We start from the raw sequence: 27,902 nt of genomic DNA, 5'->3' as shown, positions 1-27,902 counted from the left end.
CCATTTATTGTGCTTTTCCCCTCCCACTACTACATATAAAATTTAAAAATTCATTAAATATCAATAAAACTAGTGGAAAATGAAGCAGTTAAAATTATGTCCTTATCTGTTGCAGCCTTCGGGTGAATCAGTGATTTAATGTGTGATGGCTGGAATCATGGGCCTGTCTCATGAACCTTTCTTTAGTAAATAGAGTGCCTCAGAGGTAAACCATTAAAGTAAATGAAAACAAATTACCAACTTGCTTTAATCTGCCGCCTTTGCTTTGTCACCAATATTCTTACCCCCATCCATTCCCCGTTTAGTCATGTTGAAATTTTGCAGTCGCACCCATCCCACAGTAAAGCAATGGCTTTATTATCCGCTTGGCCTGATTTCTCTTACCATGACCCAAGGTCAAAGGGAAGCGCTACCAAATCCCATGCAGAAGACCATGTTGCTAAAACTCAATTCTACTGCTTATAATAGAAAAAAAAAGAGGCAAGAAAATCTGTTTTTATTATGTTTTTAGGGAGTGTTAGGTCATTGTAACACATTTTCAATGGCATGATGCCTGTTTTAATATACTTGTCCATTAAAGTAATATAAAATTAGTTTTTTATTGTGACACTGAGAAAGGATTACTTTAGTAAAACTAAAATTTAGGCTGGTATGATTTTTATATGTAGCAGTCTTTCCTTAAAGGAAAAAAAAATCTTAATCCAGCCTTCGATCACTATTGTGGTATAGCCTACATTTTCAAATATGAGTTATTTGAGAAAATACATTAAAATCATACATACACACACACACACTTTTAGACAGTTTTTAAACAAGACTTTTTAAAAGCTCTTTTAATCTGAATTCGGCTTTTCTATTCCTGTAGAGTTCTGCAGGGTGGCATGGTGGTTGGTTGTGTCAATGTTGGTTCCTGGAATAAGATTGTCATCTTCCCCTTCAATTAAAGAATCCCACTGATCAAAATCTTTCTGAAGTCCTGTAAAATACAAATGTCACTAAACACATTCAACTTTGGAAAGTGTTAAACAGTTCAGTGCCTCTAGGTGGCACCCTAGCCTCACAAGTGACCCACACTGCGTCACCATTATGGAGGCAAGGTGCTCTGTGTGAGCAGTGTGTCTGCAACATCTGAATGAGAGATGGGATTGAGGCACTATGTTGCCCGAATCCTCTGCATGGAAATTCGCCCCAGCCTTCACAGAAAGACTGTTAGCTCTAACAGGTAGGCTTGCTGCCTATGACGCATAGTATGCAAAGCAGCAAAATTAAATTGTTTTCAAATGGACTGACTGCAGTGTTCCATTGTAAACCAACTGGGAACAGTCAAAATGGGACTCATGCACAGTTAAGATAAACAGTTTTTTCCTGAGAATCATCTGGTTTATGTCAGGAAAGAAGATCCCTTTCTTACCTAAATGCTTTTGCAAGAATGCTAACGAAGCTTTGTTGCTAAGACTCATGGCTACATTTGAATCTATTTCTCCTTTCAGTGTGAATATGTAGCCAATTATTTTGCCAGTTGCAAAAGTGAAGTCAACAAAATTCTGATGGACTGAACCCCTGAAAGAGAAACGAGACATTTACAAATCACTTTGTTGGACAAAATTATTTCTGTAGTTAGGTGCAGGAAAGATGCTGGCCTGGTTGGCCTATTTACGAAAACCAAGGAAACAAAATTTGTAGATTTGATCTCTTTAGATGTACTTGAAGGTCACAAAGATGTTCATTTAGGGGTCCTAGAGTATATATCCTTCCTCCCCTCTAGATCAATAAGGCAAAGATTCCTGTCTTGCTTGGCATCTTGGTTTTAGAAGAGATGATTCCAGCTTTGTAGAGGACATGATTACTTTCAATTTGAGTAGGTGGAATGTTTTATATGTTGAGGGCCCCTGAACTCAGAGCCAGAATCCTGCCCCCTTACCACCACACTTAACTGGATATCTATTTGCTGTTGGGCAAAAACACTTTGCATTTAAGCCTTGGATTAAGTAGGTTAAAAGATAGACAACAGAATTTTGCCTTGTATTATTTAAACTGTAAGCACCTCATAAATATCCTTTATTGATGGACTTCAAATTCACCAACAGCCTAACATCAAATAGAATGGCCATTTTTTTTAACATCTTTATTGGAGTATAATTGCTTTACAATAGTGTGTTAGTTTCTGCTTTATAACAAAGTGAATCAGTTATACATATATCCCCATATCTCTTCCCTCTTGTGACTCCCTCCCTCCCACCCTCCTTATCCCACCCCTCTAGGTGGTCACAAAGCACCGAGCTGATCTCCCTGTGCTATGCGGCTGCTTCCCACTAGCTATCTATTTTACATTTGGTAGTATATATATGTCCATGCCACTCTCTCACTTTTTCCCAGCTTACCCTTCCCCCTCCCCATATCCTCAAGTCCATTCTCTAGTAGGTCTGCATCTTTATTCCCGTCTTGCCCCTAGGTTCTTCATGACCTTTTTTTTTCTTTCTTAGATTCCATATATATGTGTTAGCATACGGTATTTGTTTTTCTCTTTCTGACTTACTTCACTCTGTATGACAGACTCTAGGTCCATCCACCTCACTACAAATAACACAATTTCGTTTCTTTTTATGGCTGAGTAATATTCCATTTTATATATATATATATATATATATATATATATATATATATATATGCCACATTTGCTTTATCCATTCATCTGTTGATGGGCACTTAGGTTGCTTCCATGACCCAGCCATTTTTTAGTGCACATTTTCTACTACTTCTGGGACATGTGACACTTGATTTTCTTGCATTTGTTTTTTCCCATGACATTGCATTTTCCCTCCTTTCCCGAACTACTCTGTTCATCACTGGCTCTTCCCCTAAATCCTCAAGATTCTATTAGACCAATTCTTTTCTCACTTTGTGGTCTCATCTCCTCCATAGATTTCATTAATAATATACAAATTCTATACTTTACTAATTTGTGGCCAGACATCTTTACCCAAGGCTAAAACACACCTTTCCACTCCCACCCAATGCCACTTTTCCTCTTCACTTTGCTGCTTATAAGCAAACCACCATTCTTTTAGGTATCTCTATGCAAAACCGAGGCCCAGACTCTGCTCACTCTTCCCCACATCCCAATCCAAACTTGAGAGTCAAAAGTATAAAGAAGGTAAATAGAGGCAGGGTCATGGCAGAGCTGAGAGCAGAACCCCGGATGCCACCAACAGTGGAGAGATGGCCTGAAGAGGAGGAGAGGGTGGGGGAGAAAGGGAGGAAGCCATCTACAGGATGCGAGAAGCAGGAGAGAGTGGGGTTAGTGTACCCAAGGGAGGAGAAATGGGCGTAGTCAACAGGTGGGAGGGATGCAGAGAGAAAGGCTAAGGCTGCCAATAGGCGACTGAAACTTCTGTGTCCTCAGTGGGACCATTTTCAGCTCACTGGTTCAGGAAGACAGACTGCAGAAGTCAGAGTAAATGGATGTAAGGACAGGGAATATTAAGTACAAGCTCTTCTTTCTAGCAGAGAAGGGAAGAAACAGAGAGCGATAGCCGATAAGGAAGGTTGGGTGTTCTGTAATATTTCTGCTTTAGAATTAAATAGACTTGCACATACCAATAAGCTAAGTTGACATCCTTACCTTAAATATCTAGATCCGTCCTCACCATCTATCTAAAGTCTCTTGAGGGACTTCCCTGGTGGCGCAGTGGATAAGAATCCACCTGCCAATGCAGGGGACAGGGGTTCAATCCCTGGTCCAGGAAGATCCCACATGCTGCCAGAACTACTGAGCCTGTGCTCTAGGGCCCGTGAGCCACAACTACTTAGCCCACACGCCTAGAGCCCATGCTCCACAACAAGGGAAGCCACCACAATGAGAAGCCCGTGCACGCACCACAATGAAGAGTAGCCCCCGCTCACCACGACTAGAGAAAGCCCGCGTGCAGCAACAAAGACTCAACACAACCAAAAAAATAAAAATTAAATTAAATTAAATCTTAAAAATAATAATAATAATAATAATAACGTCTCTTGATCCTTCAAGACCCAATTCTATCCCCATTTCTTCTAAGCAGCCTTTTCTGACCACCTTAATTGGAAGAGTCCTCCATTCTCTGTCCTGGGAGGGTTTACTGCCTTTACTGTGTGTGTTTCCTTCTTGCCACCTCTTCTGTTCCCTTCTAAGTAAATCAGGTTTCAGATAGAAGAGGAAGGAGCTCAGTCTTTGCTTTGTAACATCTCATTGTGAGTTCAAAACGCTATTGGGAGTTCTTTTTCACATCCACGATATAAGCAGGTTGCTGACCCTTAAAGGGACTCTATTATAGCTTTTGAGAATTTATAAATTCATCTACTTCGCAAACAGATAAACACACTGCAGTTCTCAACAGATGATCTTACTTTTTTTCTAAAGAGTTCTTAGCCTAGCTTACTGATGGAATACTTCCCCCATCCCAGCCCTAAAAATGTATAGGCTTGCTCGTATATTTAGATAAAAGTAGCATGTATCCTGATGCAAATTTTAATTATCAGCACGTGCTGTATAGTATATTAACATAGTTAATAATATATTAACATTAATAGTATATTAACACTACTCAAAAATTTGCATTTTAAAAAGAGTAAGTCTAAATGCACTTGGAAACTGAGATTATCTAATATTCTCCCTTATTCCAAGTCTAAACAACAAATTGAATAATTCTAGAGTAGCAACCAAATGATATCTGTTATTTGTTTATCCAAGTTTCAAGTTTCTGTTTCAGATGATGTAATAAGTCACTTACTGATACTTACCTGATTGTAATCATTTTTCTTTCTCTATCAGGTAAGTAGCATTTTTTCATTTTTATAATATTAGAAGGATATTGGAATCGTTCCGAGTTGATAAAAAAGAGGGGCTGAGGAATTCTGGAATATACTTCATCACCCACTGGAAACATCCATGCATCCAGGGCGATACCGCACCTGATCAAAGAAGTCTGGTTACACACTGGCCCAGATACAGGAATTTCTAATAATGCAAGGATTCAGAGACACACAGCACACCAGATCATTTTGGGTTATCTCACTCAGCTGAAGAGGTATTATACTTCACTGTGGGAAAGGGATATGATTAGCTTTATAAGGTAGCAAACTTGTAATTATGCAATCATTTTCTTTAGGAGGCATTTAAGAATTGCAACCTTTAGAAAGACATAATATTTAAAATTTTTTTATTCATTTTTTGTTATCTTTCAAGATAAATTTTAAAATATTACAAGTACTATAATTCTTCAAAATTGGGGGTTATCTGAAAAAATACAGCACATGCACTATTGCCCCTGTGTTTCTAGTTCTTCTGGGCACTGTCGTGTACTCATTATACCTCTTTCAGAGTAACAGTTAGACCCATTCCTTTTTATTTAGAGATGCTTCACCTGGAAGAGTGTCTGGGTGTTGAAGAAAAGCCTATGGAGTATATCATTTGAAAATGAAATGTAATTAATTTTCTTTTTAAAAGTAAGTTGTCCTATGTTTCTTAGCCTTTTGGACACTCTATTTTATGTGCTAAATGGAGGAAAGAAGAGAATCCCCTTATGTTGAAACAGATTTTAAGAAATGTGAGATGAAGTTTCACAAATGATCCTACCCTCTTTCTACCTGGTTGGCTCTACATGATCTCATCAATCTGGGATAAAATGGTTCAAGAAAGAAAATATTTCTTCAAGTTAGAAGACTGGGGGCCTGACTTCCACCCACATAACTATGTAATTTTAGCTGACACTTCATCTTAAAGATGAAAAAAATTAATTAAAAAATGCCCTACCTACTGGGGAAGTCTAGAAAATAGTATAAGATGACAATATTATTATTACAATCATTATGTCACAGATAATACGTGTATATAAAGCTAAACTTCCAAATGAAAATAATAAGCCCTTGAGCAGATAAATAATAATGAGGAAAAATATTGAGAGATGGGAAGAGTTTTCAACAGCAAGAGAGTAGATGGTTTCTGTTTAGGAAAATTCAGATGGAGGACTTTATGGAGGCAAAAGAACAAACGTGAATTCCAAAGGGTCTCTTCCTCACTAAGAATTTGATAAATTCTATCTCACATGTGTTATCACTCCCCCCGCTTCCAAAAACTGAGACTCATTCTCTTACCTGAATCTCTGGTCTTCACTAAGACTCTGAATAACTGTGGCTCCACCAAAAGAATGTCCAATAACTGCTATTTTATCCCTATCGATAGAGTCCTATATGAAAAAGCATGATATAAATTCATCAGTATCTTGCAGGTTGTTCAGAGTATAGGCAGTGATCTTGTGAATTTTAAACTTATTTTTTCACAGGCATGGTTAAGTACCTTGGTTTCTTAGAAAAGAAATATATATACACATACATACATTCACATGCCCCCACACACCCACATACACATATTTAAACATATACACATATATGTACATATACATACATGCTTACCTATATATACACAAAGACACACACATAGTTGTTGAACATTTCTAAGAGTTCAGAGGTAAACTTCATGGCCTTCCTCTTCACCCACACTTGAAACATCAACATCATTGCTGATTTCTCCCCCTTCCCCCGCCATGTTTATTAGTTTGTTCATTCCCTGAGTATTGATTGAGCACCTGCTCTGTGCCAGGCATTATAGTTCATTTTCCATGAGCTCCCAGTCTACTAGGGAAGGAGCTACAGATACACGATGCAGATGAAGTAGGGTCGTACCAAGGAGCACATATGATAGACAGCTAGCCCAGTCCAGGGTGGGCAGTGAGGCCCAAGAAAGCTTCATGGCCGAGGTAATACCTGACTTGAGTTGACGATTAAGCAGGACTGAGTCAGGAAGACGGGGTGTCAGACCAAGGGGACAACACGTCCAAAGGTATGGAGAGAGGAGAGTGGCTAAGCGAGGGACACAAACGCTTCACTGTGTCTGGAGGACATACCATCATCTTAGTGCCCTCTCCTTCCCTATACTCCACCCCCCTACACACACGTTTGAGTCTTCATTCACGTGGTCCACTCTGATATCCTTCTACCCACCCCAATATTTTGTCTAAAACTTTTCACCAGCGTTTCAAGATCAAGCTCAAAAACATGCAGGAACTGCCCAAGAAATTACAACACTTCCACTGGTTGTATTAAGTTGAAACATATGAAATTGCCATTTTTGTAGATCGAAGCTGGCTGGTGGCAATTTCATAAGTAGTTCAACCTAATGTGTTCCTCACTGTTGGAATATTTTGCAGGTACTTTTTTTTTGCAGCCCTTTACCATATGGTATTTTGTATTACAGCAGTAAGACAGACAAAAATGAGAGCAATAAAGAAGTCTAGGCCAGGGGAAAATGGCTTTTTTTTTAGCTCACCTTCATCTGTTCCACGTCAAACTCTAAATCTAATACATTCTTCTCTGGTCTCCCGCGATCAATGTCCAGAATTAAATTGAGAGCTTGAGAACACTCCTTTGCTCGTTGCAGTACCTAATGTGATGATTGGAAGAAGGCAATGGCCAAGTAAAAAGTTGTAACACTTAAAGCTTGTGTAGAGGGGGCAGGTGGAAAAAATACGTGGTTGCTTATAAACGGGAAATGACTTTGAGATTAGTGATTAGAACACAACCTAGCATGATGACCCAGGCACCAGCTTTACAGGTAGTTATTGCTTGGTCCAAATCCTGACTCTGTTGCTTGCCCACTGTGTGACCTCAGATGATTTACCTAACCTCTCTGAACTTCCATTTATTGTATAATAATGCCTCAGTGAAATGTGGGTGGGATTAAATGCAATAACATATATAAAAAGCACCCACTATAAAGCCTGGCACAGAGGTGGAAGGCAATGTGCTTTATTTCACTTGATCTTCCTCAAAGCCCCATGTGAAAGATACTGTTAATATTCATTATTTCGTAACAGATAACACATGGAAGCAAAGCAAAAAGAATAAGTAACTTGTCCAAGATCACTCCACTGTGGAGTGATGGTGCCAGGATTCAAACATAGAAAGTTGCATTCTAAGGCCTGGACTCTTAATGCTATTCTATACCACCTCTGTGAAAAGTAGTCTTTAGTTCTAATGCAAAAGGATTCTGAATATTCACTGTCATCTCCTAGGATTTTTATGCTGGTCTTTGTTTTTACTATGATCCAGATATTTCATTAAGGGAATTTGATTACTCAGAGAATCCTCTGACAGATCTTTTGGGGATGGGAAGTGAGGAGATCTAGGATCACGGTCTGCCATATGTAAAATTAAATGAACAAATGTCATCATTTTGCCTATGCTTTTTGGTCACCATGCCACCTCTCTTCTTCTTGGAACATACCTGCTCATTTCGTAGAGGAAACTCCTCCTCCCCTCGTTTTGGGGTTCTAAGATAAAGCCAAGTCTGGTTTCCTATTTCTGCAGCAGACTGGTCCTTGAAATAGTAAGTCGCAGATGCAGAGCCATCTCTACAATACAAACAGAATCAATTACTTACTCTTTCTCTTTCTCTCCTTCATCTCACCTGTGTTCCTCATCCCCATCCGTGACTCTTTCTGACTCCCTTTCTTGCACTCTACATTTTTTTAAATCAAAGAAGCCCCCAAGGGAGTTCTAAGAAAAAGAGAAAAAGACATGGTTGCCTGTAAACAACCTATTCCATCTTCACAATTCTGGGAGGCTGCGGTGTTGAAAACTCTCTCCTGGAATCAAATCCCAGTGCTGTCACTTGCTAGCTGTGTGGTTTGGGACAACTTACTTACCCTTCCTCAGCTTCATTCTCTGCCTCCTTGAAACAGTGGTAATGATAACCGTCTTAAAGGATTGTTATGAAGATTAAATGAGATGGCTGTGAACACGGCACTCAATAAACATTCTAGAAATGTTAGCTATTTTTTATATACTTGACAATCTAACTCAGTCTCCTTTTTTGGCTCATCATGTAACCATAGTTGACAATTCTATCAGCACTTTTCATAAATCTTTATGAAAGGTAGAGCTCAGCCACATACCAGGTGACGTACCTGTGTTCTATGGCAGCAACTATAAACCCGTGAGATGCCAGGTCAATACCAATAGCAGAATAAATTGTCCTTCAAAACAAAAAAAGGGAAGCATTCAACTACCAGTCATGATTACAAGGGGTTCACAAATAAACCTAGGAATATGGAGGTAATTATGCCCCTGTAGTAGTGCCCTGGGGTAAAGCAGAGAGCTGTGGTTCTCAAAAGGGGCTGATTTTACCGCTCAGGGGATAGTTGACAATGTCTGGAGGGGTTTTCATTATCATGAGTAGGGGGAGGGTGTTACTGGCATCTAGTGGATAGAGGGATGCTACTAAAACCATCCTATAATGCACAGGACTACATTCCACAAGAAATTGTCTAGTCCAAAGCATCAGTGGTACCAAGGCTGAGAAACACTGGTGCAGTGATTATAAATATTGCCTTTGAGAATTCTGGGGTTTTTTTTAAACTTTTTATTTTATATTGGAGTATAGTTGATTAACAATGTTGTGAGAGTTTCAGGTGTACAGCAAGGTGGTTCAGGTATACATATTCATGTATCTATTCTTTTTCAAATACTTTTCCTATTCAGGCTGTTATATAATATTGAGCAGAGTTCTCTGTGCTATACAGTAGAGCCTTGTTGGTTATCCATTTTAAATAGAGCAGTGTGTACATGTCAATCCCAAACTGAGAGTTCTGGGTTTTAATCTTGGGTCTGCCACTTACCAGGTATATGACTTTAGGTAATTACATTACTGCATTTCTGTCCTCATCTGTAAAATGGGGATAGATAATAAAGCCTTTGCTTTAGAATAGTGATAAGGTTTTGATAAGATTATACATAGTGCAGGAAGGCAATACAATGTGATGCTTAAGAGAACAGGACCTACACTCTGACCACTGCAGGTGATTGTATCCTGGTTCCCTCACTTATTAGCTCTCTACCTTGGATAAGTCACTTATCTTCTCTCTGCCTTAGTGCTTTATCTGTAGAAGGGTGATGTTATAAGATTATGGTACCTGGTCGGGTTACTGTAAGGATTAAGTAAGTTACACAGTTGCAGTGCTTCACTGCAACAGGGGAAATACCGAACACATGTTAGCGGTTATGTAAATGACTGGACAGGGTGAGATGCTTAAAGAATCATGTGCTAATTAGCAACCACATTCAGAATCCCTTCCACATCTTTGCTCTGCACAATCTTTTCTCCTATCATGTATTCATTAGGAAATGGCCATAAGGAACAAAAAGGAGGTCGGCACCATGTCTTCTACTCCTGACAAAGCAGGACCAACTCAGGAAGGGAAAATCATCTAGTACAGGGATCAGCAAAACCTTTTCTGTAAAAAGCCAGAGAGTAATTGTTTCCAGCTCTGTGGGCCATACACTATTTGTCACAAATACTCAGCTCTGCTGTTGTAGCACAAAAGTGGCAGAGACAATGGGGAAAATGAATGAGTGTGGCTGAGTTGCAATAAAACCTTACCTACAGAAGCAGGCAGCAGGCTGGAGCTGGCCCTCAGATTATGAGATGCCAACCACTGGTCTAGAAGGAATCAAATAACTAGCTGGATGACGATAATTTCTTTTTTTTTTTTTTTTTTTTTTTTGCAGTACGCGGGCCTCTCACTGTTGTGGCCTCTCCCGTTGCGGAGCACAGGCTCCGGACGCGCAGGCTCAGCAGCCATGGCTCACAGGCCCAGCCGCTCCGCGGCATGCGGGATCCTCCCAGACCAGGGCACGAACCCGTGTCCCCTGCATCAGCAGGCGGACTCTCAACCACTGCGCCACCAGGGAAGCCCTACGATAATTTCTTATTGCAGATGCTACACAATTTCTTACCAGCTAAAAGCTACCCTTCTAAAAGTCTTATAATCCTCTGAGGGGGAAGACGGGGAGGCAGTTGAAAAGATGTAGGAAGAAAGTGGAGGGCGTGCGGTGGCCATGAAAATGTGTCACTCGTCATGGCACAGAGATCCCAGTTGACTAAAGACCCCTCCCAGCTCCTACCCCTGTGGATCCGAGTGAAAGCAAGGCTTCCTGTGGGTTGGTCCCAGCGACTGCACATGGTGTGGGTTTAATGCGGGTCCTTTCCTGTGAGGTGCAGAGCTCCTCTGCGGAGCAGTTCTTGGTCAAGCACTCCCTCCATCGGCCTGCCCCAATCTTTCTTAGAATTGTGCTGCAGTCTCGAGATGCTCCATGTCCCGTTCTTCTGTCTCCCATCTCCTTCCCACGTGTCCAGCCTGCATCATGATCTGAAAGTTCTCCCCATCTTTTCTGCTCCTGCTCCTTCCCTTCTATCCTTCATGGGCATTTTGTAATACATGTCTTTCACCGCTAATCTAGTCACAGTGGCTGTTTCTCAGAGGACCTGAACTAATACAATGAATGATTTTGAGAGTGTAAATACTATAATATAGAAGGACAATAACCCAAAATGCGACAGCCTGTCTCCTCTGTTGTGAAGCTGGTCTCCATGGGCTGGAGGCAGGAAAAAAACAGGGCTATAGGACTGATCAACAGATCCCAGCTAATTCCTGAGGACCGCCAAGACCTCCAGGACAGGGGACAGCCTGACACTCCAAAGTCTGCTGTCCCTCTTCTGGGGGAAAACTGCATTCAGTCATTTGTCCCTAGAGGCTAAAGTTGTTCAACCTCTGAAACTTTACCTGAATGCTCCAAGACCATGAGAAAAAATAATTAGTGGATATTTTTCCCCAGTCCTCAGAGGGGAATTCCAGGCTGCAGGAGTTGTCATTGATCCTAGACAGCAGTGGGAGACTGTAATTAGTGTTTTTTCTGACTTGAGTGTTGCTAGTTATTTAACATATCTCCTTAGTATAAAATTCTGACCCATGGAATTTATGTTTTTATGCATTAATAGTAAATTCATTTAAAAAGTCTCCTACTATATACCACCAACCAAGGGCCTGAACTATGTGTTTTTCCTAGGACCATAGGATCATTAACTATCAGTTCTCACTGTCAGCTCTGAACTTGAGGTGAGACATTTTCCTACTTAGAGGTGTATTCAGGAAGGCTGTTCCTTATCATTAATTCCAGCTTTGGGCAAAACTTCAGAGGGAATGTTCTGAAACTAAACTACCAGTAAACCTCAGGAATATTACACTGAGATCCAGAATCTTCAAATCAGAGAATCATCTCATTCTAACTTGATCAAAATCAAGAGAAAGCTGGAGAGACCTTTGACTGCACGCTTAGATGTAGCTTTGGATGAAGCTCTGCCACTTACTAGCTACTGACCTTGGGCAAGTTAAGAGAACTCTCTGAGCCTCAGACTCCTATAAAATGAGGGAAATGATATCTATCTCATGGGGGTTTTGTCGGAGTCATATTTAAGGGGGAAAATGTAAAGCACACCTATCCAGTCACATAGTAAAGGGCTCAAAAAATGGAAGATGTTTTCTCTTCTTCCTTCACTTCACTTGTTATTGTCATCATTATCATCAATTATTTGTGTTTCACTTTCTCATCAGTACAATAGAGATGTGATCATGAAGACTGAATGTGATGATTGCTATGGAAGTGACTTATAAGTTATTCAGCATCATAAAGATGCGTAGTGATAATATTTTCATCATTTCTCTTATAAATTGATTCTTAAGAGAACTCCAACGAGATATTTAAAATGAATGCCAAAAGTTGTAGGTATTTTTGAGGGCGAAATTTGAAGACATGGTTAACATCAGCCCAGCAGTAGTGTCTGGTCAAACAGATAAGGAAGGACAACTCAATATTAGTGAAATATAGACATATTAAGTGATGAATGCACATCAGATTGTCTTAGTGAGAGAGGCTGGCCACTTGGGGGTTGGTGATGGGAATGAGAGTAGTTTCCTCATTTATGACATTTAAGAAATTAGCTTTCACTCCTTTGTTTAGGATCTGGAGAGTTATGGAGGCTTCTATTTTCTTTCTCTCTTTGCCCAACTATAGAAAACACTTTAGCACAGAGCATAGAAGGTAGTAGTCACATCAGCCCAGCTGCTATTCTCACCACATGATTGCCTCCAAGAATATGTAAGAAGCAAAAATCAGGCCAGCCATAGTGAGATGTTAGAGCCAGCCTGAAAGTCTGATATGTTCACTCCCTCCATGCACCCTATCATATTCAGAATAGACAAAACGAGAATCCTTGATTCTCTGATAGTTACCTGGCCTTTTAAGAAATACTTTGTCATCTTAGGAGATGTCTGGACTGGAGACAATCTACTTTGGTCTTTAACTGCCTGAAACTCCTGCTATTTTCAAGCTTTTCTTATATTCTAGAGCCTAAAAGCAGAATCAACACAAATCTTACCAAAGAATAAGCTCAAAATTTTGCCCATAAGCCAGTGTGTTCCAAGAAATTTACTAAGACCAAAAAAATATTCTTTGTTTGGTATCCAAAGGGTGTCACAGTGATCATCATCTTGGGATGGATAATACAAACGCAAGAAGGTGCCCTGTAGAGGAAAGAAGTTAATGTACTTTTAGTCAAGTTGCTTCTTAAACATGTTCTAACAGCTATTTTGCATATTTAATTAGTGGGGACCCAAATACTTCTATTGTGCACAAGAGGTCCAGAGAGCTTTTTAAGTTGCCATGGTGATTGAATGCAGTCAAAGGGAAGAGAAATAGAACAACAGTATGCTTTTTGAGTGAAAAGAAAGTATGAGCAGCCTGGTTTCAGCCATCAAAGAAGGGAAAAAAAAGAGTTTATAGTTAATCTGATGAGAGCAACGAATTGAGGAATGAATTAAACAGCCAAAGGCTTCCCAGGAAACCATACAAATGGCAAAATGAGTCTTTTTCAGGTGAGGGCAAGGTCAGGTTTCAAAACCTTCTCATGGGCCATAGCCACAGTCAATATTAGAATATAAGGGTAAGTGGTATTAATCAAATCACTACCTTATTCGTGTAATCAAACATCAAGTCTGTACAACCGACGGAATAAGATCCATTTCCTCTGGGGATTTTAGTTTGGCCAAACCTTGCAGCAGCCATCAGAGCTTGTAGTTTATTGACCCACGCTGGAAAACAGGTCAATATTATTTCACTTGTCAGCCATTACACCCCAGACTTTATTACACAAAGAAACTCCAAGAGAATCAAGTGACTACCCAAAGTTTCCTGCCTCCATTTCTTTACTAATTAGTAAAATACACAAATAATTATTGAGCGCCTGCTGTATGCGAAGTACTGTGTGGGGAAAAACGTGGCGGTCAACATAGCCCTTTTCCTAAGATGCTGAGGATCAGCTCCTAATCCTTCCAGCCTTGCCCTTACCTTCTACTCCTATCCAGAACATATTAGAGACCACTTCCCAAATCTGCTTTTCCTAAACACGAACTTTATCGACCTTTCAGATTTGGGCTCACGACTTCCCACTGGAAGCCTTCCTATTGGAACAGCAAAGCCTATGGTCCAGAATGAAACTAAATGACCATCTCCCAACTCCCCCTCTTCATCTTCCAACCACACAGCATGCAACTCCAGAATTCCCTAGTTTGGGGATCCTAAGCCATAAACCTGGGAATCATGCTACTCTCCTAACTCTTTCTCCTCTATCCCCTACATCCAACCAAGTTCCAATCTCTAGCATTTGTTTTTAGTGCAGGATTCTCTCTCCAATATATCCTTATCCCACTAGCTCAACTGTCCCAGTTACACCTTAAGTGTTCTTGACTGGACAGTCGCCGTCTCTCCCAAGTGTCCTGTTCACCTTGGATCCTGACTCCTTCAACTGCATCTTTCACACAACTCCTGGAGTGATTTAAAGCATGAATCTCACCAGGCAATTCTTCAAATCCTTCAATGCTTTCCTATCATCACCAGGTATTTTTTCTTGAAGGAGGAATGTACTGGAATCTTTCTGGAAGGCAGTTTGTAGGTTATATTTAAATCTACGCATGGCTTCCAGTGTGGCATGGCTTATCTTTCCAGTGTTTGAAACTCGTAGAGATTCACAGGTACACAAGTTAAATCCCAAGTTCCCGGGCACTGTAAGAAAGACCCTCCATGATCTGGAGGTCCACTGGCTCCTCCTCTTCTTCTGCTTTTTCCCTTGTTATCTCCCTCCCTGTGCTCCAGCACTGCTGAGTGACACACTGGGCTGTTCCATGCATCTACACCTTAGTAAATGCTGTTCCCTGCGCTTGAAACCCCCATGGCAAACTCCTATTCAACCTTTAACATCTTGATCAGATGTCAGGTCTTCTCTGAAGCCTTCCCTGACCACCACCCCAGACTTAATCGTTTCATCCTCAGTATCAAAACAATTCCCTGTATATATTTTTATCTTTCTTCCTATCATATTAGGTTAAAATTATGTGTCTGCACACTCTCTCTCCTAAGGCTATTTTGTAAGAGCTGCATCCATGTCTTTGTATCCCCACATCTTTAACACAATGTCTAGCACATAAGCAGTGCTCAAAAAATATCTGTGAAAGTGACTTAAACTAAGCTTTTCACTGTCACTGGGTCTTTTTTGTTTCTGCTAAATGCTTTATGGCACACACACACACACACACACACACACACACACACACACACACACATATATATATATATATATATATTTAATTAATTAATTAATTTTTTGGCTGCATTGGGTCTTCGTTGCTGCCCGCGGGCTTTCTCTAGCTGCGGCGAGCGGGGGTTACTCTTTGTTGCAGTGCGCGGGCTTCTCATTGCAGTGGCTTCTCTGGTTGCAGAGCACGGGCTTTAGGTGCACAGGCTTCAGCGGTTGTGGCACGCAGGCTCAGTAGTTGTGGCGCACAGGCTTAGTTGCTCCACGGCATGTGGGATCTTCCCGGACCAGGGCTCGAACCCGTGTCCCCTGCATTGGCAAGTGGACTCTTAACCACTGTGCCACAAGGGAAGGCCCATGGCCTCTATTCTTTCACCCACCCACTCTTGAAACATTTTCTCTCTCTGGTGCCAAAACCCTTTAACACACCTGCAGTTTCACCTGTTCCCCTTTCTAACCCCCAATAAAGTCCACATGTAATTTCAGGATGGTGAGTCCATATATCAGTGTATCTAGATTCAGTTTTCTAAATTCAGCTTGCCTGCTCCTTTCTTTCTGTTGGACTGTGAGAGGTGATTGCTTTGTTAGACAGATTCCTTTGTGCTTCCTATCATAGTCTGCTTCTGCCATGTAGACACTTGGAACTATGTTAGGTATGGTGCCTGATACCATAGGGTATCTCTCAGAAAGGCTTGGGGTCATGAGAAGAAGCGCATTGACATTCTCCATGTTAGTGTGTGAAGCACCTGCCAGCGATGAGTCTTCCAATGCATGAGGCCTTGCTACTCAAAGTTGGTCCATGGACCAACATCATTAGCATCATGTGGAAGCTTGGAGATGAGGCTCTTAGGCCTCACCCCAATTCTACTGAATCTGAAAAGATGTGCCTATTAAAGTGTAAGGAAGCACTAGGCTAAGATACCAGGCTACCTGGCCTGACACACGGTCAGCAATTCATGGTCAAAGGGCAGGAGGTAGTTCCGAGGAAGGCAGTGGTCGAGATGAACGGACACTGGTGTTGGAGCCAGGTGATCCTATTTTGGATTCCAGCTGTATATCTTACAAGCTATGATGCTCTGCCCTAGGCAATTTATTCCCCTCTCTGATCCTCATTTGTAAAGTGGAGATAAAATCACTTGGCCAACTCTCAGGACAGCTGTAAGGATAAAGTGATCATCTAAGTCAAGTAGCTTGCCCAGATCGCAGCCCAGAAGAGGCAGACAACTGATGTTATTTGCCACTTCCCCTAGAGTTAGCTAACTCTGGTTACCCAAGTTCAAACCTGAGGAGGAGTTTTGGCAGATCTACACTAGATCATACCATTTTTCTCTGGGTAGCTTCGAAATCCAAGGTGTTTCCTCAGAAACATTACTTTAAAAAGCTTTGCCTGTAAGGCTAACATTTTAGGGTCTATTTAGAATTACAAAAGCCTTTATCTCTCCTATATAAGACTGTCTGCTGAGCGGTCCTTCATGATGTAATAGGGAGACGTCAAGTCCAGAGGACAGTAGGGTAGGCTACTGTCACCAAACAACACCAAACAACAAGGTTTTTTAGGTTCACCAACCAACAAGGTCCTACTGTACAGCACAGGGAGCTATATTCAATATCCTGTGATAAACCATAATGGAAAAGAATATGAAAAAGAATATATATATATGTATATGTATAACTGAGTCACTTTACTGTACAGCAGAACTTAAACACAACATTGTAAATAAACTATACTTCAATAAAATAAACAAGAAAGAAAGAAAGAAAGAAAAAGAAAAAGAAAAGAAAGAAAGAAAGAAAGAAAGAAAGAAAGAAAGAAAGAAAGAAAGAAAGAAAAAGAAAGAAAGAAAAGGTTCACCAGCCTGCAGCTAATCTGGTTATGGTCCTAGATTTCCCATTCTGTAACCAACTATCAGCACTCATCACGAAGGAAGAGGCAGGGAAGAGACTTGCCAGGTTGAATAGCCACTCTGTAGATGATACAGTTTTGTGGTTCAGAACTTATAAATGTCACCTCCTATTTTTCTTCAACTGTATTTTAATAGAAGCATTAGAACCTATGGTATGCTGTTAATCTTAATATACATTTTTGGTGATGTTCATTTATCAAATAGTCCTGATGTTCATTCCTGGGGTTGGAGATGGAATGTACATGTGCTAGGAAAATGACATTGTCTTATATGGCTTTATGTCCTCCATTAGCAAATGGGATATCTCTAGCCATGTTTACAAACTTTTTGGCTGCATGATCATATTTTCTATGTATTCATTTATTAAAAATGATACAAATAATCATCTATTAATTTCATCTTTTATTGAATAAACTATTTCTAATAATTTAAAAAATATTTATGCATTCATTTTTGAGTATTTCAAATGAATGGGGCATTGGGCTCCAGGCTGGGATGACAAAGATGAGTCAAGCAGTGTCCTCAAGTTTCTGACTGTCCAGTAACCGCTTTCCAGTGATTTTCAGACATGAGGGAATAGAGAACATGTTTTGAAATTCCCACTATGTACCAATAAAAAGCACATGATGTAAATGTCTCTTAGGGAAGAATTTGCTCGTCATGTAAGATGTTACCTGTTTTCAATGTACAGATAAGGTAATGGGAGAATTAATTTAACCTTGAGAATTAATTTAACCTCCTTGAGCTTGACTACAAACCCTCTGTCTTAGTCACCAGTGTATTACGCACACCTCAGTTCTCTGATAAGTATTGATGCATGAATGGACCTGTGAGATATGATGCGATTTCCTATGCAAACATAGATAGAATATCTAGTCCCTTTTCTGTTGTTGTGATTATTTCCCCAACTATGAAGTAGGGCCAGGTTTGTAAGGCACTGGTCATGAAAGATCTTTGGTAAATATCATAGTAAGGAGTCACCCATCAAGACTGCACAACTAGATCCAGGGCTACCATATCTCCCCAGGTGCATGGGTCTGTGGGTACAGACATTATGGCACCTTGCAGAGGCCACTGATGCTGCTCACCTGAGGAGACTAGATAGAGAAGTTCATGCATCCCAACCCTCTGGGATTAGCAGGAATTCACAAAGCTCCAGAAGGAATCGCTTTTCAATCAAGGTTATTCTAGGTGACAGTAGATGTCCCTGTCTAGAGATGGCTGTCCCATTCTGGCTACCACTCCTGGACTTGACTAAGCCTCCCCCTCTTCTCCTTCCCTCCACCCTGCAAAGTCAGAAAGAGCAAGGGATGAACATCCATTCTCATCTGGAGCTCCAAGTGCCTACTGGTCCCTGCTTCTGCCTGTCATTAGTTAGAAAAGATTGTCCCCCTCTGGATCCCAAACTCTAAATTGCCATCTTCTCACACACTCCACCATCAACCAGGACTACGCCTGTTGATCAAGACACATGCCTCTTCTTCACCTTCATGGGGGCAGGTTTGGGGTTGCCTCTGAAGGCACTGCAGGGGAAGTGTGTTACTGCACCGAGAGGGCACGGGTCAGGGCAATGAGGTATAGAAGGGGTGGTGTGGACCTTCTCTACGGTGAGTGCACGCTGAGTTTCCAGCTTGTCTGAAAAGGCCTCATCCTAGGCTGTCCTGCAGTCCTGATGTTGAAGAAGAAGGCACTTCTCTAGTTGCATTAAGAAGAGGAAAAAGTGAGGCCCTCCCCCCTCCCCCGGGAGAATTGAGGATCTCATCTTCATCAGAATCTTCTTAGAAGTCCACACGTGCAACTTCCCTGGGACCACTTCGAGTCTGGCAACAGGTCAGTAGCTCAAGCCCTTGAACAAATATACCTCTTACCTGATGATTCAATATAGGCAACAGGATTTAGGTCTTGCCAGTAAAAGGGATGAACCAGCGTGAGGCAGGTGCAGAGGCAGAAAAGCGCACACAGTTTGGGTGGCAACATCTTGGAAGCTGAGAAGCCGTTTCAGCTTAACCTTCTTCAAGGCAGATGATTAAAAGGAAAAAAAAGACATGCAATAAAGAGGACTTAACTAGGCTAACCTATCAGGGAGATTAAGGGACTGGTAACATGATTCCGTGTGTTATAAAGGGAGAAGACATTTGGAAAAAAACAGCACATGCATTTTCTAGAATGGGTTTTTGGGAGGCACTATGGTGTCAGAGTTCTTGGTCATGCTGGCTTGCAGAGCCCAGACATAACACTTTTAGGTTATAATATTAGGTTTTCGGCCACTAGTTCCCTAACTCTGTAGCAGTCTAGTTTGGTTAGAAAGGAGAGCATCAAACTATAATAATTTTATCACATATCATCATCATAATAATATCCAAGGGCATGTCTAGCACATAGTAAACCCTCAATATGTTTTGGCTAATGTTTCCATCATATTTGTAAAATAATCATGTCGCAGCAGCTGGGTTTGTTTTTGGTGCTGATGATGTTATATTTTGGGGGATCTCTATAACCCTGCTACGACTGAGAGCCTCCCAAAGGCAGGGGGCAGATCTTACTTGCTGTCCCAAGTGCCTAACAGGGGTCCTGGCATGCAGCTTGTGTGGGATAAGTGTCGGTAGAACTGATGAATAAAACTGGACTTGTGATAATAATAAATTATATTACAGGGAGGCTCTTTGCTAACATCTTATCAGCAAAAACTCTCTTGTATTTGTGAATCACTTTTCCCCTTGAAAATTTCTCCCCTCAACTTTTTGGGGTGATGGAAATGGTCCTAGCCATCACCATCTCTCTCTTGAATTTTGCAATAACCTCTCACTGGTCCCCCCGAACCCTATGGTCAATTCTCAATACAGCAGCCAGAGTGATCATGCCATTCCTCTTGCTCAAAGCCCCCAAATGGCTTCATATGACACAGAGCAGAAGCCATAGACCTTAAAGTAACATATAAGGCTCTACAGCCTGTACTCAACAGACTCCTGGTCCGACATCCCAGCCTTTCCTGCACACTCACCCACATACTCACTGCAACTACACATCTTCCTTGCCATCCAGCAAACATTTCAGGCCCCCCCTTGTCCCACCTTGGGATCTGTACCTGTGTTCCTCTTCCAGGAAGGCTCTTTGTCCTGATACCCAAATAACCAGCTCCCTCACTCCTAGGTTTTTGCTTCCATGTTACCTTCTCAGTGAGGCTTTCCCTGACCAGTTTAAAATTACAATCTACCCCCAACATGTACACCAATACGTGCCCTGCTTCCCCCATCTGCTTTATTTTTCTCCATAATATTATCACCAATGAAGATTCTCTGGATTACTTGTTAATTGTTTATCTTCTTCTTCCAGAAAGTCAGTTCTGTGAGTGTAGGGAATTGGGGTTGGGGTTTTTTGTTTGTTTGTTTGTTTTCCCTGCTGTATTCCCAGGACCTACAACAGTGCCTGGCACATAGTAGGCACCAATAAATGCCTGCTGCATGGATAAATTCTGAATCCTGGTAGTTTCTAATACATCGATTACTCACATAAACTGAGCCATGTTTAATGATCCATGTGGGTGTTTGTCCCATTGATACGAATGGGGTACTAACTAGCTGGCATGGTTATTCTGCAGGAAGATGTAGATCCGTGGCACAGAAATTAGTGTTCCTGAGTAGCTATGTGCTCCCCTGAATTTCCTGGCCTCCCTGGTAGCTAGACGGGACTGATTTCCGATAAATGGGAATTTGAATGGAAGTGGCTTAGGACATTTATGAGTCGGTATGTCTCTCCATTCCTTCCTTTCCTTCATTCAGCAAACTTAGAAGCCACATGTGTGTCTCCAGACGGAGGAAGTCTGGATCCCTCATCGCTGAACAGAAAAGAGCCTCTGCCAGTTTATATGGCCTTTTATGAACAAGAAATAAACGTTTGTTGTGTTAACCCATTGAAATCTCCAGGTTAAGTTGTTTTCCATTATGACAGTGCAACAGGGCCGATTCTGAGTAACATCAGATCTGCGGTCATTCAGTCAATGGGTACTTACTAAGCAAATGCTACACACCCTCTGCTATGTCAACAACTGTGGTAAGTACCGGAGAATTTGACATAATCCCTGCTCTAAAAGAGTTTACAATAAGGGTTCAGAAACAAGACTCACATCTATAATACAGGAAGAAAGCAAATGACAGGGACATTTCCAAATTCTCAGATGATAGGGTACAAATTCTCAGGGCAACAGGAATTCGGAGAGAAAGATTTCAGAGGAGACAGGGCTATACAAAAGTCAGCTTTTACCACACAGGCTAAAAATCCAGATAGGTAGCTGGGAAAACTGTCACTGGAGCTCTAAGCTTCTTGGTTATTTGTAGAGTGAGCCTGGCATTTCCTTATTCCATATCTTTTTTTAGGGGGGTGGGGGGAATCAGAAAAAGCATGTACAGTTTAACTCCTTAGATTATTTATAATACTGGTTGACTTCATTTTTATCTTATTTCACTATTATTTTCAATTTTATTATAACATTAATACATGATTTCAAAATTCAACCATGACAATAAAGTAAATTAAAAAATGGAGCTGTCTCTGCACGAATAATCCCTTGCCAACAGATGTTTTTCCAGATGCACTTCCATAGGTAAATACATGTACACATACACAATATAGACAAACATATACACCCATGCATATAAATATGCATACATATATAGTTTTAAAGTTTGTTCATAAAACTTCATACAATATACTCAACTTCCATTTTTAATTTGAAAATATGTTGTAAATGTCTTTTCATATGAGTACATAGCACTATAATCTGTCTTTTTATTTAAAAATGGCACCTAAGAGTTGCTAAAAAAAAGTTTGCTCACTAAATAGATGATAATATTGCTAACATTTGAACACTTACTAAGTGCCAAGCATTTTGCACAGTTTCTGGCACATGGCCCCTTACTCAATCATCACCAAAACAATCTGTCAGGGAAGTTTAATTATCCCCATTCTATTGATGAGGAAACTGAGGCCAGAAAAGTTTAACTGACTTGTTCTAATCACACAGCTAGCAAGTGCTGGAGGTAGGGCTTAAGCCCAGATTGCCTGAGTGCCTGCTTTTACCCACCACATGGCATCTTGATATAATGTCAAATTCTGTTCACTCTAAAACCAAAATCTTCTAAAGTTAATGAACAGAACAGTTATTTTAATGATGCTAAACTGGTCAGAGCTGGATTGAGAGATGACTTAACAAAGAATTAGCAATTGTTCTCCAAACAGATGAGACTCCGTCTCGTTGTTCTTGCCCTAATTTATATTGGAGCAACATGCCAAGACCCTTGGAAACTTCAGAGTACTGTGTATGAATCCCGAGACATAGCTAAGTTTCCCAAATAAGCAACAGAAGAAGCTGCACTGAAGCCAGGCTGGATCCTCACAAGCCTCCACTGCTACCCCTCTGTTACAATGTCACAACTTGGTTTTTCATCAAATAACATCATCCACAGAAAGTATTTACCACTCCTGGTGCTTACAGCCCAGGCTGAATAAGGGGAGTGTCGTTCAGCCCATTTGGAAGATCACGAGGGATGAAGAGGTGAAAAACAGAAGACAAAGTGAAACACACAAGGAATCAACAGTGATTTTTAGGAACCCTTCACTAACCCCAAGAAGGCTCACTTGCCCGTAGCAACTTGGGTACTCATCACATCTTCCCTGTCAATAACCTCAGGAAGAATTAGAGACAGCCAAGGGCTAGCAGGGCTTCCCCAAGTCCTCCAAGCAGGACTGGGGTGTTCTGCCCTCCCCATGATTCCTACCAGACCAGTGCCAAGGCCATCACCTTTTGTCCTTGTAGTGGAACCGGCAGAGTTAAGGCCAGATGAAATGGCCCGCGCCAGTTCCCTGCCTGACCTCAAGCAGGTTGCAAGGCTGTTGTGGAACCTTTGAACACGCCGACTCCTGAGCCCCATCGCAGACTTTCTGATGCAGAATCTTCAGAAGGCAGGTCCAGGCATCTATATGTTAGCTCCCTATGGGCTCCGGTACAGCCAGCACCAGGAGGCAGTGTTTAGAAATGTCTTCAATGGAACAGTAAGAGTACTGTTTGCTGAGTTTTTTTCATCACCCTATATATGTGCTATCTGACCGCATTCCCAGAGTAATAATTCTCCAAATAATTTAATGACTGGCTGCCTCACTCATTCATTTGTTCACAAATCCATTTACTCAATTTTAAGAGTGACTATGGGTCAGTCACTATGTTTGAGATTAAAAGATTTCAAAAATGGATGTGATTTTTGTCTTTAAAATCCCTAGCAGGGCAAGCAATTGTTGAACGGTCATAATGAGTGCTATAAGAGCTTATTCACAGGATGTAGTGGGAATAAATGTCTAGCAGGCATAAAAGAAAAGAAGCACAGTTTAGCATCTCCATTCGTCCTTCCGGGGACGAAGATCACTGACACACAGTAAGGCTAGGTAACCTGCCTGGGGTCACAGAGTGAGCATTTGGCATGGGCGGTACTAGGTGGCGGTCTTCTTCTTTTACTCCTGTGGATTGAATGACAGAAGGACCCACACATGATCCCTCTTCTCTCGCCGCCTTCCCAGTGCCTCAGATGGCCTTGTCTTTCCCTGTTCCTCTGACGTGGGATGGAATGATATACCGAGATATCCCCAGCTGACTGCACGAAGCAGTGGCCAACTAATACCAAAGTTTCCCTGCAGCCAGGAAGGGAGGTGTCCTCTGAGTCTGGCTTCTCCAGGGCACAAAAGGAGCAGGCACTTCCCAGCTAAGCTGGCAGAAGCTCACCTGTCAGGGCACAGTCAGGGGGCAGTGGCACTGGCAGCATAGAAGGCTGCGTCCTCTTTGCTTGGTACATTCCATGCATGCCTGCATCCGGGTACTATGAACCCTCTACTGCAAGGCTGTTGTACAATGTGCAGAATTGCTTCCCCCAATAGCCTGTGAGCTCCTTCAGATCAGGGATTGGTCGCATTAATCTTCTTATTATTGCTGCTTAACAAAGAGCCTGGCATATAGCAAGCACTCGTAAATGTTTCTTGAAGGAAGATAAAGGATCCTGCCTTCTTTTTGTTTTGGGCCACCTGGTGGCCCAGAAACCCATGTGCAGACCCTGCGCCAACAGGTTCTCAGTACACAAGGTGGGTGGGGCTTGACCTTTTGGGCTTTAGTGCCTACATCCCAACTGCCTGGGTTTGATTCCCAGCCTCGGTGTGACCTACAAACTATGGAAACCTTCTGTGCCTCATTTTCTTACCTGTAAAATGGGTCTGAGGATGATAATAATATTACTTAGGGTTAAATGAGAAATATATGTCAAACAGCATATTTGCACATGGCTAAATGCAAACATCAGCATATTCATTTTGCATCCCTGGCATCATGCATTGCCCGTCATAGGTAAGTAGTTGCTCAATAATGCTAACTAAATAAAAGCTAAGGTGTCAATCAGGTCCTTGACATAGGAACAGGAAGACTTTTCCTTTGTTGACTGAAGTGACTCCGAGGGCATCATCTCCTCTGTTCCTAGGTAATTCTGCTGAATAGATCTTCGGGCTTCATAAGGACTCGCCTTTCCCCTGGGCACTATAATTAGCATTTCTCCTACATTTCTTAAGGAACTTTGTGTTAGTTGCCCTCCTTCCCCTCTTCGGATGATTAGTGATCTGGTAATACCTAGGGCATCCCTGTGGTCTAGGTCATCATGGCCTCTCTCAAGGTGACAGCTCCCTAACATAACAAGCTGTTAATAAGTACTGGGGTGTTCCAGAGCCTTTCCTCATTAACTTCTAAATAACAGCCCTTTCTCCTGGAGGCATCTTCTCAAAGCCCCCCAAAAGTTACTCTAAAGGAAAGACTCATATGCTAATGGGGAGAAATGTTTTGGAGAAAAGAGGAGTTTAAATGTCCTCCAAATCACATCCCCTGGGCAGTAACCCACTCTGGCTAACCCCCGCACCTTCTGGCTGCCAAGCTTCAAAGAAGAGTGAGTGAGCCTGCATTCTATCATCAGTTAGGGCTTGGATGATTCAGAGTATGGTTTTCAGCGTAAGATCTGTGTTTGAGGCAGGAGATGGTTAATAAACAATACTTAAGGGTGGAGTGGGGTGAAACCTCAGAGCAAACAGTCCTTTTCTTGGAATGCTACCTCTTCTCAGAATTGAAAATAAAAATGGGATAACTGTTCTTTTCTGAAACAAATTTTTCTCTAACTGTGGGGAAGCAGAAGCCAGTCCTTTCTCAGGAGGTGTAACAGTGAAACAGGCAGTTCTGGATGAGAAGTCCTTTTGAGACTGATTCACTGATGCTACGGCAAACGTCTAGCTAAGTAATAAAAAAGAAGATTTTGATATTCATTTTGTATCAGATTTATGTTTTCTAAAAAGCTGAATGAGAACTCTTTGGACCAGGAAGGGGACTTGATGAAGCATCGCTTCTGGAAGAATCAACAAACACTCCTGATTAACATGTCCCAGGCATCTGAGAAGAGACTCGGGGTTGGTTTTCCTGCATCTGCACTTGTTGATTTTGGTTTTGATTGGCTTTAATATAAGCCAGAACCTCTTAAAGATAGAGAAATATTTCAACTGCCACTCAGACCTTCTGAATCCAAATCTTGATCACTGGTTTGGTTTAGAAAATAAAGAAGATGATATGAGGCATAAATAATTATCTTTTATTGAGCATCTACTGTGTGCCAGCACTGTCTAGCTGGGTACTTTATGTAATCTCTCATCTTCACAGAAAGAATAGAGTTAGGCTGGTCTTATTACCTCCATTTTACAGTTAAAACACTGAGGCTTGCATTTGCAGCAACATGGATGGACCTAGAGATTGTCATACTAAGCAAAGTAAATCAGACAGCAAAAGACAAATACCATATGATATCACTTATATGTGGAATCTAAAATATGACACAAATGAACTTATCTATGAAACAGAAACAGACTCACAGACATAGAGAACAGACTTGTGGTTGCCAAGTGGGGTGGGAGAGGGAAGGATTGGAAGCTTGGGATTAGTAGATGCAAACTATTATATACAAGATGGATAAACAGCAGGGTCCTACTGCATAGTACAGGAAACTATATTCAATATCCTGTGATAAACCATAATGGAAAAGAATACGAGAAAGAATATATAACTGAATCACTTTGATGTACATCAGGAATTAACACAACATTTTAAATCAACTATATTTCAATCAAATTAAAAAAATAAAAAGCAAACAAACAAAAACACACTGAGGCTTGCAGATTGGGTGACTCATATTGACTGGTGTGTTTCAGTGGTTTGACTACCAAGCCCCGCCCTCTGAGACACATGAGGAAAAACCATCAGTACAGTAGGCTCTGCTTTTTACTTAAATATGTGCATTTATACACAATAGAAAAAAATCGAGATGAATATAAAGCCAGAATATCCTCAGTGGTTACATTTAAGGGGTAGGATTAGAGGTGATTTTAGTTTTCTTTTTCTAATTTGTCAAGAGTGAACATGCATCGCTTGAATAGGAAAAAAAGAAAAGAAAAGAAACAAAACCCTAGCTCTTTCCTGGGTCGACTAAATCTAAAAGGATGGCTTCCTGTCAGAAAGAAGCCACACCCTTAGATATTTTAGGTCCAATTCAGGGACAATGTTGGATTTGAGACTTTGCTTTAGAGCATAATTTTAGGAGAAAGGTCTGCTTAGTTTCAGTTTAAAAGTTTGGGGTAGGTTTTCTTCCTGAAAGAATCAGTGGTTTGTGGTTATTAAATTTCAGATTAGTACCCATGAGCCAGGCACTGTGCTAGGCAGTTAAGGGAGCCCCTGTGTGTGTGTGTGTGTATGTGTGTGTGTGTGCCTGTTGTGTGTGTATGGGGTGGGGGTGAGGTGCAGGATGGCAAACAAAAGAGAAAAACATGCTTCAAAGAGTGCCCAGTTTTGTGGTCTAGCTGAAGATAGACATAACCTACTCTAGTTCAGGTCAAACTAGGAGACACTAGCTAGTCCAAGCCCAGTGTTTTACATACAAAGAAACTGAGGCCCAGAGAGGGGAAGCAACTTGCCTGGAGCCACACAGTAAACTAGTGACCTCGTTGGGACCAGAAGACCTTGTGCCCTGATCACCAGGCAATCAGGTTTGCAGTGAGGCCTGCCCTATAGGTGAGGAATATCTGTGCTCCTGTGAAGAATGTGGATCCTGGACAGGAGATCTAGGGGCTTCCCAGGGCAATGGGAAGGGCCTGAGTTTACAGTCAGAAGGATCCACTCTAGCTGGTCATTGCGTGTCTGGAACCTAAATCTCCTAATCAATGAAAAGGAATGTACAGTCCCTATCTTGTAGGGTTGATGAGGTGAGAAAATGCCAGCACAGAGCCCAGCCATCAACCCTCAATGAGTTCCCCTTTCCCTTCTTCCCCAGGAACCACATTAGCTCCATTTGAAGCAAAGTAGATTAGATTCTCAAGACTACATCCTGAGAAAGGAAAGAGCCCAGAGATCTGAAAGCCGGTGACTG

General features: G+C 41.4%; 1 protein-coding gene across 3 annotated transcripts in view; it reads right to left on the bottom strand.

Moving 5' to 3' along the window:
* Positions 1-615: 615 nt before the first annotated feature.
* Positions 616-27,902, bottom strand: part of PLA2G7 (phospholipase A2 group VII) — a 45,510-nt gene continuing 18,223 nt past the window's right edge. For 2 of the 3 annotated variants that reach the window (XM_060110094.1, XM_060110093.1), the window contains exons 2-11: positions 13,897-14,018; positions 13,307-13,451; positions 11,655-11,748; positions 9,000-9,068; positions 8,318-8,444; positions 7,361-7,474; positions 6,130-6,221; positions 4,777-4,947; positions 1,412-1,560; positions 616-976 (exon numbers count right to left, since the gene is read on the bottom strand). In XM_060110094.1, the coding sequence (XP_059966077.1) occupies positions 834-976; positions 1,412-1,560; positions 4,777-4,947; positions 6,130-6,221; positions 7,361-7,474; positions 8,318-8,444; positions 9,000-9,068; positions 11,655-11,748; positions 13,307-13,451; positions 13,897-13,992 (1,200 nt within the window). In that variant the 5' untranslated portion in view covers positions 13,993-14,018 and the 3' untranslated portion in view covers positions 616-833. The remainder of the gene's footprint in view (positions 977-1,411; positions 1,561-4,776; positions 4,948-6,129; positions 6,222-7,360; positions 7,475-8,317; positions 8,445-8,999; positions 9,069-11,654; positions 11,749-13,306; positions 13,452-13,896; positions 14,019-27,902) is intronic. The other variant, XM_060110095.1, reaches the window with a different exon arrangement.

This window comes from Mesoplodon densirostris, chromosome 10 (genome assembly GCF_025265405.1).
Source record: "Mesoplodon densirostris isolate mMesDen1 chromosome 10, mMesDen1 primary haplotype, whole genome shotgun sequence".
NCBI lineage: Eukaryota > Metazoa > Chordata > Mammalia > Artiodactyla > Ziphiidae > Mesoplodon > Mesoplodon densirostris.
Note: the sequence above shows the minus strand (reverse complement) of the source record. Positions and strands in the feature narration are given on the sequence as shown.